Genomic DNA, 19,531 nt, shown 5'->3' on the forward strand with positions numbered 1-19,531 from the left:
AGATTTGGAAACAAATGTTGACAATAACTAAGTAAACTCTGAAATCAATTGGAAAAATCAAATGAAATAGAACTCATTAATTTGAACCTTTTATTGATTGGGTTAGCACCAAAAAAAAAACATATACTCCCTAGTTTCCCTAAAAAATATCTATGATGATAATGTACTCCATAGTTTCTTTATGTACAATATATAAAATTTCACACATATTAAGAAATTATTTGTAATTACAAGTATATCCTTGAGTTTTTGTTTAATTGTTATTAAAAGAATTCTTCTAAGTATAAAAAATGATATGGAGATGTTAAGAAATAAAATATCGGGTCATTTTGAAAAATGCCCTACTTTTTAGTTTTTGTTTGAAAAATACCCCTTTTCTATTTCTAATGAAAATTATAGTTTTTTATATGTAAAATAATAATTTTGTCCATATTTAAATTAAAAGGTGTATTTTTAGTAAAATCAAAAATAAATTAAAAATTGAGAAAAAAATAAAATAAATTCGAAATAATATTAATTATTCTTATACTTATTTTTTTAGATAAAGATAATCTATTTAATTTCTATATTAAATCTAACAATATCATATCTAAAAATATTATAAAGTTTATCCCTTTATAGTTTCATGTTATATAAACAAAAAAATCTCAACGTAACAAGCCAATTCTTCAACTCCAAAATCTGCCCAATTGTAAGATTAACATAGATTACGATTTAACATCGGTAGAATGATGTAGTATATATGTGTTATTAATTAGATCAATGTACGACTTATAGCGTTAACATAATATTATTTATTTTATTTACTTGTGTTATTGATTAGAGATAGAGTACCCAAAAACCAATGGAAATCTAATAAAAGTAATGTTAGTCAAGAGATTTTGTAAGTAATAATGAACTATTAAAGTTTAATCAAACATAGGAACGTGAATCACTTGATAGGTGAATTCACAATTATTTTTATATTGTTTAAAAGAAAACTTAAAATAAAAATTATCTTTAAAATTGTTAGTTACTTCAAATTTTAATTTAAAAACTAAATTAATAAATTTTCTGTTTTACGTGTAAACTATTTTTAATTAATATTTATTGAAGCTGTTTTAGTAATTTAATATATTAAAACATAGTCTTTAAAAGAAAAACAAGGATAGGGTATTTTTCAAACAAAAACTCATAAATAGGGCATTTTTCCAAATTTACTCTAAAATAAAACTATAGAAAACATATCTAACTCTTAGGAACTAAAACTTTTTCAAAAAAAATATTTAACAATTTGCAACAAAAAGAATATCAAATGTGGACCAAAGCACTTTCTACTGATGGTTTGAATCCAATAAGGTATATAATGGAAGGAAATCCACATATCCAATAATGTTAATACTCTAAAGTCCACTATTATTATTTTTCAAAAAGAGAAAAGTAGCTATATAAAAGCGAAAATATATATCTACAAGATAAAAAGCTAGTTAGTGACACTGAAAATTAAATTCAATTAGAGCGACAAATCAGCTGATTAAACAATTTTAGTACTACAAAATTGTCAATTTTGATGATGTTTGCAAATGAGGGAGTGGACACAGCGTGGCCGGAGTTCACTTAACCAACTCCCACCCTCATCCAATAAGTCTCTTTCTCCTTTGAGCTCTTCCTCCATTGAATTAATTGTTTTAATCAAGTATATTTTATTTTTATAGTTCTTCCAGCAGAGTTTGCAATAATATACAGTTATGATCGAAAGTCGAATGATATACTCTTAAATCATTTGTAGTTTCCGTTTTCATGTGTATTCATCTTATTTAATTCGCATATAAGAAATATCGTTTGCATAATGGTTTTTAGTTACATTTTATATGGTGATCATGATGAAATGTTTTCTACGTCCGACGACGCACAATCAAATTTGAGAAACACGGTCAAAGGACTTTCATCTAGCTACTACAATAACAAAATTCTGAAAGCCTGAAACTAACAATTCGATTGCTTCAAAACTAGATATTGTGAATTGCTTAGTTTTTGTTAACTAAAAGTTGCAATTACACTAAAACACAGAAAAATCAAAACAAGCTGCAAACATTAATATAAACCATGGGACCCTATAGAGAAATTTCTACCTAATTAACTTATTTATCATAGACATATAAAAAGTTTTGAATAAAAGAATAGTAGATTGAGGAGAACATGAGTCTCTGGCCCAGTTATAATTAATTTAAATTTTAGGCATGGTAGAGAAATAAGGCCAAAAAAATTTAGAATTACCACGACAAGAGTGGTATGGTATGCGTGTAAAGGAACTTTTAACAATGGCACTCGCAGAGACCACTGCATGCAATTATGCCTTTCAGCAATTTTTATTACTTTTAAGGCTCACTTTTTCCAGCATAGAAGATTTTTGAAGTATACATTATTTTTGTGGCTTTGTTATGTATTTTGCTTCGTAAAAGTACAATACTTAGGAATTTATGTGTGATGATGTTTACCTCAAATCTCAATAGTATCATAGCTAGTAAGTATTCAACATCTAAGTTTATAATCGTCTTCTGCTTTAAAAAACGTCTGCATGCAACATGCTATTCGTATTTATCATGGAAAAAAAATTCCAGTCGTCATTTTTACCTGTATGAAAACATTTTTGAATGAAAACGAACATTCATTTTGTTTTAATGTTACTTTAGTCGTTTTATTTCCTTGTATTTAATATATACATTCAATTAGTGGTATCAATTTTTTTAAAAAATCATTGCTGTTATCTTAGATTAAAATATCATGCTATTAATATGAACAAAAGTAATACTATAGTATTAAGTAGCCAGACTAAGCGATCATCAAAATGGATAAACAGAAACAAACAAGAAGTGCATTGTTTACAGCCAATTTGATGCTTCACGCCAAGCTTTTTCCATCTTTCCCAAGGCCAAATCATTTCTCTTTTTTTCTTCATTTTATTCAATTAAACTTCTCTCCAATCCACCATGCACACACCCATTTTATTCACTCATTTCCATCCGTTTTTTTTTTCTTTTTTATAATTCGGAAGAGACCAATTAATTCTTATTTTTCGACATGTTTTAAAATAGGGTTAATATTACCTTAAAATTAAAAAGTGGTAAGTTTAATTATCAAAAAAAAAGTGGTAAGTTTATTAACATCATCGCCTTTTTTTTTTTTGGAGAATGATGTATAACATACTTTTGGGAACTTTGAGTGTAAGCCAAGTCTTTTAACCTTTTCTCTTATATTCTTTAGCTTTTTGACATGTTTTTATACCCAATTATAATTCGAGAAAAAGCTAAATAACTTTCCGACGTAAACACGGAAAACAAAAAAAAAAGGAAAATACGATATTCTTTTTGTATGTATTTAAATAAATATTCCAAAAGACAACATAAGACGATGTAACTCATCGATATACACTAATAGCTAACGCTATGAGTCCACCACTTGCAAATGGTTTTTGACTTTATGGATTATTAAGCGATTTTTAGGTTTAAGCCTTTCTTCCCAATGGTTTTGCTTTTTCCATGTAACTAACGAATCTTTCCATGAACAAGAACGCCTCAAACGGAAACATACACAAGTATCAAACATATTCTTAACTTTGTAAGAAAGATTTGATTTGACAGGATTAGATCATAACATTCTTATATTCAATACGATGTCAAATAACTTTTTGAACAAACATTTTGTGTTTTCTAGCAAGGATAGTTGTCAAAGGAGATATAATTGCTCATTGACACACGTTGGACGTCGTTTATGAACGTAGGCATCGCAGAGAGAGAGAGAGAGAGATTATGGATGATATGGATGAAGATAATGATGATTATGGGGTCAAGGTAACAGTGTTCCCCACTTGAGAATGTCGCCGGAAATTACTCCTATTATTCCTACCATTCTTCTCTGAAGTCACCATATCATTTTTAAATTCTTGTATTCCTTTAATTTATTTGGTTAATTATTCAACCAAAAAAAATTAAATCTAACAACTCCGTAATCACTTCCATTCTTCAATTGCGGAAGTCTTTGGTTAGTAATTGTTACTGCGACTACATCTTTTTTTTTCACCGCGGTAACGGTAGTCCAGCCATTTAAAACCTTGGTAAATTAATTTTAAACAAAATTATATAACAAGAACTTGCTCGTAATGATCGCATATCAAAATTTGTGCTGTGGGGAAATTTTTATATGAATAGCCATTTTGTTGGGAAATGAAAATAGAGAATTTTTTTTTTTTAAGGGAAAGAGACAGAGTCCATTTGGTCTGAAACTCAAAAACAACTTTTGCCTTTATGGGTTGGCTAAAGGAGTGGGAATGGCCCATCCCCACCCTCTCACGTCTTGTCTCTTATATCCCTATTTTCTCATTATCCTCTTAATAATTACAAATGGAAACACTAACTAAAATCCGACCCTTTGTTTGTGCCTTCTTCTCTTGCTTTCTTGTCCCAATGTCTTTTGGCCTATATTCACTTATTGTGAACAATTATTAGTTTACTTAAAGTTCATTTAAACTTCTGACTCTCCATCGTAATTTGTATGTTTAACATGTAGGGATTATATAACCTACGTTAAGGTAACTTATATGATCCAAACAAACTATAGCATGACTTATGTACCATTTTTATATGATTACTAAAGAAAGGTATCCCCACTAAGTGTGTTAGACTATTGAATGTGTTTATTCCCGCTCCACAACTATCACGAAAAAAAAAAATACATGTAGTGAAAATATGCATTTTTAAGTTCCACAAAGATATTTAGGTTTTATATGTTTTTACTTAGTACACTTATGACTATAAGTTTATAAGTTTATAACCAGAACGGATTGAATAAATAAATAAAGTTTTTTCTAACCTGTTTTCACATATCCATATCAAGAACCAAGATCCCATACACCTTTTAAAGCCCTACTTTTCTGGCTTAAACTATAGAAAAAATTGGTTTCAGTTTTCAAAGATGTTTTACTTTTTAGCATTCTATGTGTGATGTGTATGTATGGATATTTGTATAGCATGAATATATATGTAAGAGGAAGAGAAAGATAGAGAGGGGTAGTTCAAAAGGAAAAAGGCTTTCAATTTTTAATGAACATTGTAACGGTAACAAGTGTATGTGTCTTTTTTTAAGGTTGTAGTGGGAATTGTTATATCGAAGAACATGCATATAAATGAAAATAAAAAAAATATTCTACTAATTCAAATTAAATATAACTATAAGAAAGTTAATTTAATAATTGACACCCGTAAGTTCTTCTTGAGTCCGCCCATGAGAACATGCCTATAGTCTATACCAATCACACCCTTTTTTTTCCTCTCATCAACTAATTTCTTACCTTTTGTCTACGCTATTTTTCTTTTTCGGTTTAGTTATTGTCACTTTCATTGTTATTGAATCCCAAACGTGAGTTCAAATTTGTCTTGTGAGAGTGAAAAAAATGCTCAAAAATGTGATGGGTAAGTTCTTAAATGACAATCTTTTGTAAATTTATTTTTTTAGTAAAAGCAAGAAATAGAGCAAAAAAAAAGAATATTTAAAAGATCTCTATTCTATTGTTTGGGATGTGATGTGGATTGATATATAATATATACTCCATTTTTTTTTAAATGACATTTTTTTAAAAAAAAATAGGTTCTAAAAGTACATTTAACTCAAAACGAAAGAATGTGACAAAAAGTTGTATTGAAATTTGAAAACGACATATTTTTTAAACATGTTTTTTCCTTTTGAAAACGATAGTATATATTAAAACGGAAGGAGTATGAGCATATGATTAGCCATTTAAGTGAATCTCATGTCTACCTTTCATATGGGTGTGACTTTGACCCTTTTTACAACTTCTTGTTCCGGATTCATGTTCGGCTTGAATAGTCCAGTTAGGGGAACTATAATGCCAAGTTTGATTTTGATTTCATTTGGTAATATACATGGATTCTCTTTGTTTTGGGGCAAGCTTCCAAAGAAGAAAATGACAAACAATGAAGGACGTATACATACACTATGCCTTTTGATTCTCTACAGTATAGTCTTTAGATGGTTGTGACAAAAAGGAAAATTACTGATTGACACTAACACTTATCTTTTGGACTCTTCTTGTTACATCGTTTTTGGGGTTCTAAATATAACAAGACTAATAATTTGGGGTGTGAAAAGTAGATAATTAACCCACCCCATTTAGACAGCACGAAACAACTCCCCACACTGAGCTAAATCGCGTAGCCCACAGTAGTCCCGTGACAGGCCCGTTTAAGCCCAATCTGCAGGTTCTCGGCTCAATTGACACTCATTAAAATTCCAAAGGGTTTGCCTTTCTTTGTCGTATTGTATTTTGCACTATGCTACTTTATTACTAAGAAAAAAATTAACTTAAGTTAGAGACATTAGGCAGGCCATTAAAACAAACTTGGAACTCTGCTAATGGTGATATGGCAAACCCTTTGGTTCCACTTGCTCATCAGAAATATCACGAAGGATACTATCATGAAAAATACAAGACAGTATCAAAGTAAAGAGACGGTCCATTCTATAATGTTGCAAAAAGGGTTCTTTTATCATAATCGAGCAAATAGATGATGTAATTGTTGATTGTTCCATGGTTTCATCCACATGAATCCATATTACCACAGTTTTTGTAAACATCTCTTAATGCGATTTACGATTTGTCAAATGATCATTTTCCCACATTGTCCGATACCTGTAACAACACAAATCATTAACTTTAAACCAGGTAGAATCCAAAAGCAAGATAGGTCATATGGTGATTTCGTCTTTATACCTTAGAGGATGGCTTGGGGTAGAGGATATCGTAATGGCCTGGACGATACAGCAAGGTTATAAATGGAGCAGAAGCTTCATCTTTCTCATTGGTAGTACCCACAGGAACAAAGTCATGATGATTCACAGTGACGCCTCCACTATCACATGAGCTACGGTCAAGATAAACAACCCGGATTGCAACACCGAGCGCATCCGACAAAGCAGTTATGTGAATATGGTCACTCTCTTCCCCCATTGGTTCGACCGAGGACTTGCAAAACTATAACAAAACAGTGTTAATATTTTGCATTCACCTATGCTCTAATAATCTATTAGGAAGAGCTTGCAATAGAATCTTTAGTTTAAGCATAAGTGCAAGTGACTTAACATCTCACAACGCTAAATAATCCCAGACAAAGCAAGCAAGTTTGGTAGGACTTTAATATTGACAGAAATATCACAGAGACAGATGAAGAAAATTTTAAATATATCACCAAGTGGCCTGAATTCCAAAACATAGAAAGCATGTGTACAAACCTGATCCACTGTTGTATTTGATAAGCCTGTTATAAAGGGCTCGAAAAAATCTGCACGCGTTCGTATATCCCCAGCAGTAACAAACCTAAAGAACATTACAACTGAGACAACAATATATGTCAAAACTATGTACCATTGGATATGCATCGCCAAAGAAAATTAGAGAAACTTACTGTAGTCTGAGACTGACTGATCTCTACTCCTGTTAACCAGCTCATCGTAGCTGTAAGAGAAAGATATTTGCAAAAAGGGATGAGATACTACGAGAAGAGACTAGTGCCATTTCATGGAAGTCAGAACTTATCCACACAAAAACAGCAATCAAAATCAAATGCCATTTAAAAAAATCGTCTGTATAAACAGTCCTCTACCTTATAGACTCCTCAGTTCCTTGGAGAATGTCATCTAGTTGCTCAAGGAACAGCTGTATCATTAAGAAAGATGAAAGTGAGCATTGGTGGTGATCTTACCAGATATAAATGGCAGACACAGTAGAAAACAAAACAAGGTGGTCGATTTACCGCAAAGAAGTCCTCAAATGTAAAATCTGTATAACCTAAGTTTTGCAGAGTCTTTCTACATTTCTCAACATTGACCTTGATACGATCGACCTCAGCACGATCTTGTGATTCCAAAATATGCTCCTACAAATAAAGAAGAGATAAAGAAAGATAAAATCCAAGTCTAAGCAAAACAATAGAGTTCAAAACCGTAACTATACGAACAAGAGCTAGACAAAAAATGAAGACATTCTGATAACATACAAGGTAAGAGAACATAAAACTTCGGAAGAAGCAATTTCCATCGCCTCTTGTTCGCCGGATTGCTATATATTGACTGTCCAGTATCTACAGCCATAGCAAAACAAGATCAATTAAAAAAAGACCGAAAGCAACAACCACAAAAGAAGACATGGAAAGAAAGGTAACCTTAATCTTCTCGAGCAAAATGGGACTCCCTGATTGGTACTCTGCAGCTAAACTAGAGAGAGGTTCCTGCACAACATATAACCAAAAGCATTGGTACTTTGAACAGCCACAGAGATAAAAAGCAAGTTTGAATTGGCTCTGACCTTATCACCAACATAAGGAACTTTAGCAGCTTCATCTTCTTGAAAAGATGGTTGATCCAAAGCATCTTCCAGTGATGAACAATTTCCCCATTCTTCACCCTTAATTGCCGAAATCGATGCAGCTACTTCCGCTTCATCCTGATTCTGATTCTGATTCTGCATCCTCACTTCACCAAACTCTTCCTAGCTTATTAGCCTGATCACAATTCACATCCGATTCAAAACGAAACGACTCAAGATTCATCAACTGATCCTCAATTCAAATTCAATTCACAAATCTGACAATCAAACAAATCCGAATCCAGGAAAGATTGATAGCGGAGGATTTACCTGAAACGAAGATCGATTGAAGAAAAGATTGAGATCTTTCGCGACCTAATTTGAAGCGGTTGGGACTTGGGAACCAACAAACACTAAGCAATGGGAAGAAGAAGCCAACAAGGAAAAAAAAGAGTGACGAAGAAAAGATTTCTCAAATTGGGGAAACCAAAATCATTTTTGATTGGAGAGTCGCTTTTTCCCAAAGTACTTATTTTTTGGATTTTTTTTTTAATGGGCCTGAATATTTGGGCCCAACAGGAATCTGGACTTTGATTACTCGCTTGGATTTTCCTTTACCATAAACGGACGGATATGAGTTTAGATGTTTTTTCTTTACAAACTGAACGATAAACAAAGTGAATCAAAACTACCAAATTTATCAGGATAAAAATTAACAAAGGAAGTTTACCGAAAGTAATTCAATAATAATAGTAAATGACAAATAAATACATTATCTAAACACTTTAACTTCAAGAGAAATCCATTTACGTAAGCCTATGTTTTAATTTCAGAAGTCTCCCAAGTATCAAGCGAGGACGTGAAGCAGTGGCGGAGCTACGTTGGTGGGAGTGGGGTTAACTGACCCCAATAACTTTTATATTTTGAAAAATTTGTTAGTAAAAATTAGAGAAAATGGTTAAAACTTCTTGAGTTGACCCCATTAACATAGTTTCAATTCTCTATTCTTCTATTCATACAATATAATGACCTATTAGAAACTTATTCTAGATCCGCCACTGACGTGAAGACCAGAAAAATTTCGGTAAAGTTTATAATTTCTATTAACATTAAGATAATTTCTGATTTCAGAGAATAATTGGTTAATAAGATTAAGATTTAGTTGGTAAAACTCAGTTTTAGCGGTTTTAATTTGTATTGTTTTTTTTCTAAAAATTATATCTCCTTTTTTAGAGTTATTGTCTCCGGAAATTTCTAATTTTTTTGTCAGTATAGTTTTCAGAGATATCTCTTTCTTATGCTGACTTGTGTAAAATTTTTTTATAATATATTTCAATAGACAAGAAAAAGCACTTGAACTTTGACATAACAATGTGATCGCGCGCCCTATGTGTCGATGTTTATCTTAACTGTTGATTAGACGGTTGACAAGAAGGAACTTTCTCATTTGTTTTTGGCTTTAGATGTTTTTCAATATTCTAAGTTTCTAACGTTACTTTTCAAAATCACCAGATTGTGTTTCCTATTCTAGCAAAACATGCATGATCATTAGGATAGGGAGATTTTTTTTGTTTGAACATGATAAGGATAGTTTGTGGAGTTTTATGATCTGCTTGAACATTTGGGTGTGGTTTAGTCTCTTAGTTTGTGTGGTTGCGTAAGAGTCGTAGTCTCGTAGACTTTTATTTCTATTTTCTTATAAAAGAAAGAAAACAGTTTCACTGGATCCAACAAGTTTCGTAGTTTTACTGTGTGCCGATCGAGTCCAACACGCTAAACACTCCCAAGAAAGTCTAGAGTCCTGAAAGTCCTCTTGCCTAACTTCTGAATAATGACAAAACTTAAGCTCTGACATAAAGAGTAATCTATGGTATGGTTTTGTCTAATTATGTAATGTTTATTCGTTTGTGGTTTTGAGATGTTTAAAGGCCAACCGAAACAACATGTTCTATTACATCTCGTCAACCAAATTATATTTCTTTCACATGCACCCTAAGTCTAGATTACTATTTTATGGTTATTTTCGTCTTGTTAGAAAACAAAGTAAGAATACGATTTTAATTAAAGAAAAAAAAACTACTCCTATTATTTTAACTTGTTTTTCTCTTATCTTTCCATGATGGAGCGCATGGGCAAACGACTAAATAACCTTAAACTTATGCCACATTTTTTAAAAACATTGCTCAACTAATTATTGGTCACTACGCCCTAAGAAAAATTATTGGTTTCTGCAGTATGCAACATTTTTTAAAGTCTAGTTGTCGGAACTATGTTTGACCCGATTGAATTAGTTTAGTGTTTGAACCACTTGGATCAAGTGTCATAAGAAAAAAATGCAGGATTTTGTTGGAATTAATATCGTTGGTGGTGCCTTGGTAAATAAGGTGATATGAAATAAATGGACGATGTGCACGTATATATGTATCGGGTTTTTGATTGAGCTTCCACCAAGATAAAATGTTCATTTATTATTAGCCTAATAGACTCAGCAGTTAAAGATTTATGTTATTCATAGTAATGAAAAAGTGTTTACAACTTCACTTATATATTGTTATTTTTTTCTTCAAAAAAAGAAAAAAACTTCACTTATATATATATACTATGCCAAACAAACTAAATTGGTACAATAAACATATATTCAGTGAGCATGTAAGCCGAGCGAAAGTTATGTTTTTGTCTTTTGTTGGGAATGATCTGACCACATTGTCTCTAAGTTATGTTTTTCATAGTGGATACACGGCCATGATTCTATGTTTGTTGTTCAAAGTGACTCAAAACCGTTGTATTGTTTATCCAGGTTCTATTCGAAAGGTCGGACTCACTCGAGTTAGACTGGTGCCCAGACTAAGTTTTGTTTTTGGGGAGGAAACCTCCTATGTAGCTTAGGAATATAAATTTCTGATTTTAATATTTCTATGTTTGGAGCATTTTATTATATAAAGTATGGTTTTCAAAGTTAGTAATTCATAGGATCGTGACACGTGACAAATCTATCGATCTTAGATTTTGACACGTATAAAACAAAATTGTCATTTTAAAAACTTTTTAAAAATAGTTGTAAGTAATTATAAATTTAAATAATTTTAAAAATGTAAAATATAATTATAAGGATAATTGTAAATAATCAATATTTCTGTAAACAATTTAAAAATGTCAAAAGATAATAATAAGGAAATTATACATTTTATAATTAAAAATATATATCTCAATTAAACAAGGAAAAAATCAGGAAAATTTATTACAAAAGAAACATATGTTATTATATAACTAATATGACATATTTTTGTTTCTCAAAATTAGTAATTAATAGTATCATGAACCGTTATCAGTCAAATATTTTATCATGTGTCATGGTTTAATTTAAAATTTGATATTATTTATCTCAATTTACTTTCCAATTAGAAATATGTGGTGACGAAATTAAACTAATCCTCATATTAATTATTTGAGTTTTTTTTCAATTAGAAATATGAGCGATCAATTTTTTTTTCTTTTTGTAATATTTTTTTACTTAACTGTATTTTTTGTTTGTCCTCAATTATGATTGTAGTATTGTTAAATTGTTTATTTCAATTTTCTCTTTTCACATTTAAATTATCAAAGATTCATATATCATCATGTTTATAATTTTTTATTTTCAGTTTAACTGTTGTATCTTTAAATTATTTATTTTGGTTTCTACGTTCAGTTTAAATTATATAAGATTTATAATATATCACAGTTCTAATATATTTAGATAGCGATATGTGTCATGATTTAAATTATAATTTACATTATTTATATCAATTTATATCAATTTTATTTTTTAATTAGAAATATGTGATGATATTAAGTAAAATATTATATTGTTTATTTGAAATTTTTGAATATGTAAGAACCATATATGCTTATTTTTGTTTTTGATATTTTGAATTTAGTTATACTATTTCAAAATTGTTTATTTAAATTTCTATGTTCATATTTGAATTATATAAAATTTTAATATCATCGTGTTTGCTAATTTTTTGAATATATCAATTTTTATTTATTGATCATAAAGTCATTGCAATCGAGTATATAAGAATCGAACCCGCGACGTTAGCTTGGAAGGCTAAGGGATTTAGTCGATTTTTATCTTATATTTTTAACGTGTCTAATTAAAAACCACTTTGGTTTCATTTGCCAACTTTATGATGAATATTTTTAGTTTTAGTTCTTTATATAAGTATACCATGAGTTATTGCTATGTGATTTATCTTTGGTTAGAAATAATTTTGAATTAATAATTTTAGTGGTTAAAGAAACAATGCAACAGTGTTTTAAAAGAACATTTCTACTTACAACGTTGTTAAATTTGATTTTGATTTTTGAAAATTAAACGATGGACGGGTCCTTATCTAGTTTATATATAAATATGTTTTAGAGTTTGTAAGTCATTATTTACATGATTAATAAAAGAAACCCTAGGCTAAAAGATATTTGCCTTTAAATCAAAAATAAGTAAGTTGAATATTATAACACTTTAATATATAGTATACTTTCTTAATCACCCTTTTTCACTCCTATTTTCTCTCCTTACTTTAAGACTACATGTGCCCTCATAGAGACACTTGCTTTTGCATTTCACTTTATGTTAATCTGAGCAATAAAAGACCTCTAAAGACCATATCTAAGCAAATCCCTGAACAAATGTCCTAATCAACAATTTAAATACTATTTTCTTTTCTCTTCCAAGGCGTTTACCAAAAACCAAACAACTCTTTTACAAAAAACTAGTTCTATTCACTTTGGGATCGGTGATGTGCTTATTGCTACTAATTAATATACACTAGATTTTAATCTGTGGTATACCACGGAATAATTTAATTTTAAAGGTAGTATAAAAATATTTTGTAAATTGTATCTCTTTATAAAATATTTATTTATATTATAGTTTACAATTGTTATTAAGTAACGGTATACCACGAGTTTACGAGACAATTGTTAATAAACTGAGAATTTAACCCATATTAAAGGGGCATGTTAATGATATTTATAAATATTGGTTCAAATTCGTCCGCCATATAAATCCGTTCCGTAATATAACCCGTTCTGTAATTTTTTAATCCGTCCCATGATTTGTTTTTATTATAAAATTTAATGATTATTTATTATATATAAAAATTTACAATCATATTATTCTCTAAGTCATTTATATTTTAATAAACTGAAGATTTAATCTATATTAAAGTGGCATGTTAATGATATTTTAAAATTTTATAAATATTGATTCAAACTCGTCCACTATATAACTTCGTTCCGAAATATAATCCGTCATGTAACTTCTTATCCCGTCCCGTGATTTGTTTTCTGAAAATAGTAATTTTTAAAATTTAACAATTATTTATTATATATAAAATTTTGTAAATTGTATCAATTTAAATATATCCCAGTCCATGAGAAATTGAGAAGTAATTGTGTTGTGCGTATTGGTTTGAAATAGTCCACCAAAAGAGCAATAAATGTAATGCTCGTAACTTTGACCTATTTTCTTTTGTCTTATTAGACTGTTGATTTTTTTTTTCCTTTGCTATGTTTATACATTATTTATTCTCTCTCATTTTTCAAAATATGAACTATACATAAATAAGTTTGAAAAAAAAACTGTAATTTTTTTTTTCAGTTTCCACCTAAGTTAAAAAAAAAAAACTTATATACCACTTTTCTTGTGTATAACTAGAATCAAACTCCAAATTAACCTTGTGTAAACTAACCACTAGACGCTAGGTCCTCGCAATTATACTCAAAGCAGTTATTTTTTTTTGGTAGAAACAAATTTTGTATATATATACTGATTCTTGTAAGAAAACACTACAAGAAAACATGTGATATTCCAACAGATGCTTCCAATAATCGTATTTTGTTGAAAATTTCTAACCGATATTCTATAAAATTGTAACAAATATTTTATTTATTGAAAATTTATTGCAAATTTCCAATAAATTTTGGTTATGGTAAATTTGTCACAAACGTCGTAGGAAAATTGTTGGAATTTTCCAACAAATATGATATTGTTGCAAATTAGCAATAATTATTAAATTGCTGGAAATTATTAACAAAATATTTGTAGAAACTAATTGTTTTGTGGGAATTTATTTCTAACAAGTTAATGACAAAATATTTGTTGCAAAAGTGGGGAAAAAAAAAAGATTACGGAAAAAATACAAAATATCTTACGTAATGCAACTAATCACTAAAGTAACTAGAGCTTTGACGTCAAAATAAAAAAAAATAATTAAGAAATTAATAATGAGAGCTTCTAATTGGTTAAAACAAAAAGACAAGGATTACACTATCTACCGTTGATTGATTAAATCTAAGGGACATAATCTCTCATTCTTTTTCTCCTCTTCTCCTTTTTCTCTCCTTCGTCTCATCTGCCGCCTCATCTTCTCCTATCGTTCAACATCCTCCTCGTCTCCTCTCCTTCTATTTTGTCTCATCCGCCGTTCTATATACACAAATTCGGTAAGTCAATTTCTGTTTCAATATTTTCTTCTTATTGGTTTCTTTGATTTATTTTGGCGGAGTGATGAATTGAAATTGGTTTTCAGATCTATGTCATTAAAACCCTATTAATTGTGAATAGATGGGATATAGTTATGAGGTTGTGACGAACAAGAGAGAATTCGCCGATCGATTTTGCTGGGCAAGAAGTCCTCCGTTGTGGTCTCTGTGGCTGGCTAGGCCGATGAAGATTTTGACCGCCGCCGTCTTATGTTGCAGCTAGTGGAGAACGAGGCGAGTGGAGAACGAGGCGAGTGGAGAACGAGTTTTATGTAATCTGCATGCCAAATTTACACCAAGAGCCATCGTGAAATTGAATTCACACCAAGAGTCATCACCAAGAAGAAGAGACCATGAACGAGTTCCGGGAGATCTCATATGGACGATAAACGAGATCTAGGTGACTCATAATTATGTGAAAAAACAATGTTTTATTTTTGTTTTTTAATCACTTTTGTCCTTAGAAATTAATACATTGTGTAATATTTTTAAAAAATTGCCTTTGTAAATTATTATTTTTTCCTTGTAAAATTGGAGTTTTACGAAATCAAATCTCAATTTCAAAATTTAAAATGGAAATTGATATAAATAACAAATTTAATAATAAAATTCTGATGTTATTATATAAAATCGATTGCAACAAATATGTTATTAGTAGTTTCCCATAAACAAACTTTCAGAATTGTTGAATATTTGTGGCAAATTATCAATGACATTCCAACAAAATATATGTTGGAACAATTCGTTAGAAACTTCACGGTAAATTCCAACAAATGTCCAACAAAAAAATTATCAGAACTATCCAACAAATTGGTCATAGAATTATTCGATGGAAACGTTTCCAATAAATTCGTGACAAATGTAGATTTCAACAATCATATTCCAACAAATATATGTTCTATTGAAAATTTATTGGAAACATATAATTCCTACAAATTAACAACATAGATGGCCGTTGGAATTAAGCTTTTTTCTTGTAGTGAAAATTCTTATGGTTTCATAATTTTTTAAAATTCTCTTATGTAATTATTTGTTTTTTGTTTTTTTTAGGTTACAACAAACCCACTAATAAATTATAACAATTAAAGTAAGAGAATCTATTTGTTCACATTAGACATTAGACTGATCTCACCTACAATTGACAAGAACATAAAAGAAAACTTAATCTGCGACATCCATGACCTTTGGTATCATTGTGGCATGTGTGAAAATCTCTCAAAACTCTAAAAACCAGCAACTATAACACTTTCTACATACTCTAGATTTTTTTGGTTCAACCATAGTCTCGAATTCAAACGTCAAAATCACAGTACGTATATGGTTCTTAACCACTATATACCAAAATAATCCCACTAAACCTTTTAATTATACCGTATTTGAAACCCAAATCTAATTTTAACATTAGCTTTTTAGGCACAAGTTTATTTGTCGACTTTCGAACTGATAACATACTTTTATGGCCTAGGTGTTTATATATGACTTATGCTACAGCCAACGTTTGATCCTTTAATTAACTTCTAACATGACAGTAGTTTCCAATGAATACGCTTAGAATCCCGTTGACATATCTTTTGAATAAAGAATTAGAAGTTGGAACAATATAAAATATATTTTTCTGTTAATAAATTCTTTTACGGATCGGAAGTGACTAATCAAAAGATATATAGTAGTTTATTGTTCCACGATGAAACACATAAGACGATACATCATTCAAAGGTTTGCGATAAGTACTACTTTCAAAGTAGTGATCCATATCTAACTAGCACATTTCGGATGGTTTGCCTAAAATGACATAATAAAAAAAAAACTGGGCGTTATGTATCAGAAAATCTTATCACAAAACAACAATATCAAGAATTCAGTTACTGTTATAACAAAAATAGTAAGGTTAGAAAATATTCAAAAAGAGTGCATGTCTTTTAAAGTTGATGGGTCGGTCTTATAGATTGTGCATGCCCTGCATCTCTCCCAAATTTTGTGGACCGGTCTATTTATTTGTGGAAGGAAATATGCCAACTTTAACTAGTCTCGCATGTGTGCGAGTGGAATTATTCTAAACTTTCAAATTTATTTCCAAAATTAAAAAAAAAAGTTACAAAGATTATCAACAACTCAAAAATCTGATTAGACACAACTCATATATCTCTATAGTTCAAAATCCTTTTAATGAAAATTTAAAATATAAACTAAATTGAATATATATATATATATATTTATAGTTTTTATATTATTTAGTGAATACTTTTTATAAATATAAGCTGATACCTAATAAAAAGTATGTGAAATGGAGATTTAACAGATTTTATCTATTGCCTATAAGTCTACCAAAGAATACCCGAATTACTTCCACTCTTTCATCAAAATTGTATCAATTTCCTGTATTTATAACAATAATTGTATTGGAATGTTTATGTATTTGTGAACACTTTTTGATATCAATATAATTGTTTTGATAGAAAAGAAAAAATATTATTTAGTGAACACAATCAATGGGATTAAGATAAACATGTGAGACATAAGATATATATGGTAAGGTCGATCATTCCGCGGATTTAAGATCCACAATGTATGTATATTTTTCAAGGACCAGAATGAATAGCATCCCTTCGAAAAAAGATTGATATGATTCGGGTTGTTTAAGAAAAAACTCTAGTTGATAGAAAAGTAAAATTTGGTAGATGCTTTGGCCCCTTGTTAAAGAAATCTTAAACGAGATTCTCACCATCATTTTTTCATATCTTAGTTATTATAATTTGATTATTAATAATCATGAAATATAAAAAAAAAATATGTGGAATAAAATGACTAAATTGATATGTTTAAGGGCGCCCTATGTTTAACAAATCAACTTAGTTGTCAAAGACAAGATTTATTTTAATTTTTTTCATTAAATATAACTAACCAAACTAGACGAGGCAATAGAAAAAGCCTAAAGCAAAGGAATTGACGAAACATGCCTAAAATGTATGATATAGCGTATTTGAATGAAACTTGTTCACGAGAAAAAAAAAGATCATCTTCCCCAAAACATCTCACGCCTCTTTTCTCTCTGTTCACATTTGTTTCCTCGTCACACAAGACATATACATTAACCTAATTCCATTAAGAACAGTACTGTTCCATGTTATTTTAACTTTTCTTAATGGAATTAAGGGCTTGACTGGTTTAATCGCAGCGGTTGCGGTTGCGGTTGTGGGAGTTTGCGGAAGCGGGCGGTTGCGGTTTCAAGCGTTTTTTAGCGTTTTGACCGACTGGTTTAGCGCTTGAAAACGGGTGCGTTTGCGGGAGATTTACGACTGGTTGATCAGCGGGTACGATAGCGGTTAAACCAAAATTTACCAAAATAAATTTAATATATGATTATAAAAAATTATAAAACACCAGAATCTATAGTTATGAAAATATAAATTTTTTAAAAATGATTAATGATTAAAAACCATAAATAATTATTCATATAAATTTTTATATTGAAAACAAAAATAATTATTTATATTAGAAAATTAAAGTTAAATAATAATTATTTTTTTAGAATTAACGTGAATATAAATCAGACATGATGATATATATTTTAATTTATTTATTTTCCTTTTTTAGTTTATTTCCTTTTTTACACCAACCGCAACCGCCCGCAACCGCAAACGCTTGCGGGAAGGAGCTTTTGAAATCCAGCGATTTCGAGCGGTTCGAAGCGGTGTGGAGCGGTTTCTATGATTGGTACCAATCGCTAGCAACCGCAACCGACCGCTAACAACCGCTAGGCGGGTGCTAGCGGGAGAACCAATCATGCCCTAAGTTGATGCATGTTATTTTATGTTGTAATTATCATTCATATATATATGGTTAATTAGTCAATTGGTCTATTTAATTTATATTATATGTATATCAACGTAACGACCCTATCATATGCATTTGGATCTGCATCACCAAGATGATGACTTTATCATATCCAAGAGATTTAACAATCTTAACAATCCTTCTCTCTCTTAATCTTGATTGCCATAAGTCAAACTTGAGCTTATTAATTACTATATATGGAGCCCAATTATCGCATATAAATGAGGTTAATATATATATATATAGACTCATTTAAACTACTCTCTCCGTATTTGAATAAATGTCGTTCTAGCCTTTTTTCTGTGTTTTTAATTAGTTGTCATTTTAACAACTTTTGCATAAAATTTCCAAAATTATCCCCAATTAATTGATCATAATTAATCAGTCTAAATTACCAAAACTACATATACCAAAAATATAATTGTAAATAATCGTTTCTCATAAGGTTAATTTTGTAATTCTGTGCCCTTTCTTAATTCACCCAAAAACAGTTGAAACGACATTTTTTCAAATACAGAGGGAGTAATATATTTCTATGGAATTCGAATAAGAGTTGTGTAATATTTCACAGCAATGCAAATACAGGTTAAAAACAACATGCAAATGAATTAAGGGATACATAAAAAGTTCTTAAATAAAATTCCATCGCCACATATATATATATATATATACATTTTAAGAATTTGTTAACTTAAGCTATCATATACTTCTGTTACTATGCAATTTTTTGAAAAATTGGCATGTGAGTGTATAAAGGGTTCAACGAGTTCCTAAATAAAATCTAAGAGGCAAATAATTATTAGATGAGTATAGTGA

The 19,531-nt window shown here is 29.9% G+C and overlaps 1 protein-coding gene and 1 long non-coding RNA gene across 3 annotated transcripts; one reads left to right on the forward strand and one right to left on the reverse strand.

The window, feature by feature from the left end:
• Positions 1–6,452: 6,452 nt before the first annotated feature.
• LOC9329566 (ubiquitin thioesterase otubain-like) lies at positions 6,453–8,844 on the reverse strand. Its single transcript, XM_021014669.1, has 10 exons — positions 8,687–8,844; positions 8,357–8,552; positions 8,214–8,279; positions 8,049–8,132; positions 7,806–7,928; positions 7,656–7,708; positions 7,458–7,507; positions 7,285–7,385; positions 6,767–7,027; positions 6,453–6,685 (listed from the first exon to the last, which is right to left on the reverse strand). Exons 2-10 carry the CDS (start codon positions 8,516–8,518, stop codon positions 6,662–6,664), a joined length of 924 nt encoding a protein of 307 aa, XP_020870328.1. The 5' UTR covers positions 8,519–8,552; positions 8,687–8,844; the 3' UTR covers positions 6,453–6,661.
• A 5,724-nt stretch (positions 8,845–14,568) lies between these two features.
• Positions 14,569–15,454, forward strand: LOC110224520. 2 transcript variants are annotated; one of them, XR_002329013.1, is made up of 2 exons: positions 14,569–14,842; positions 14,929–15,454. It is a non-coding gene; the product is annotated as an uncharacterized LOC110224520 (long non-coding RNA). The 2 variants fall into 2 exon arrangements; XR_002329012.1 differs by having other exon boundaries at positions 14,586–14,842; positions 14,964–15,454.
• The last annotated feature ends 4,077 nt before the right edge of the window (positions 15,455–19,531 follow it).

This window comes from Arabidopsis lyrata, assembly GCF_000004255.2.
Source record: "Arabidopsis lyrata subsp. lyrata unplaced genomic scaffold ARALYscaffold_1, whole genome shotgun sequence".
Taxonomy (NCBI): domain Eukaryota; kingdom Viridiplantae; phylum Streptophyta; class Magnoliopsida; order Brassicales; family Brassicaceae; genus Arabidopsis; species Arabidopsis lyrata.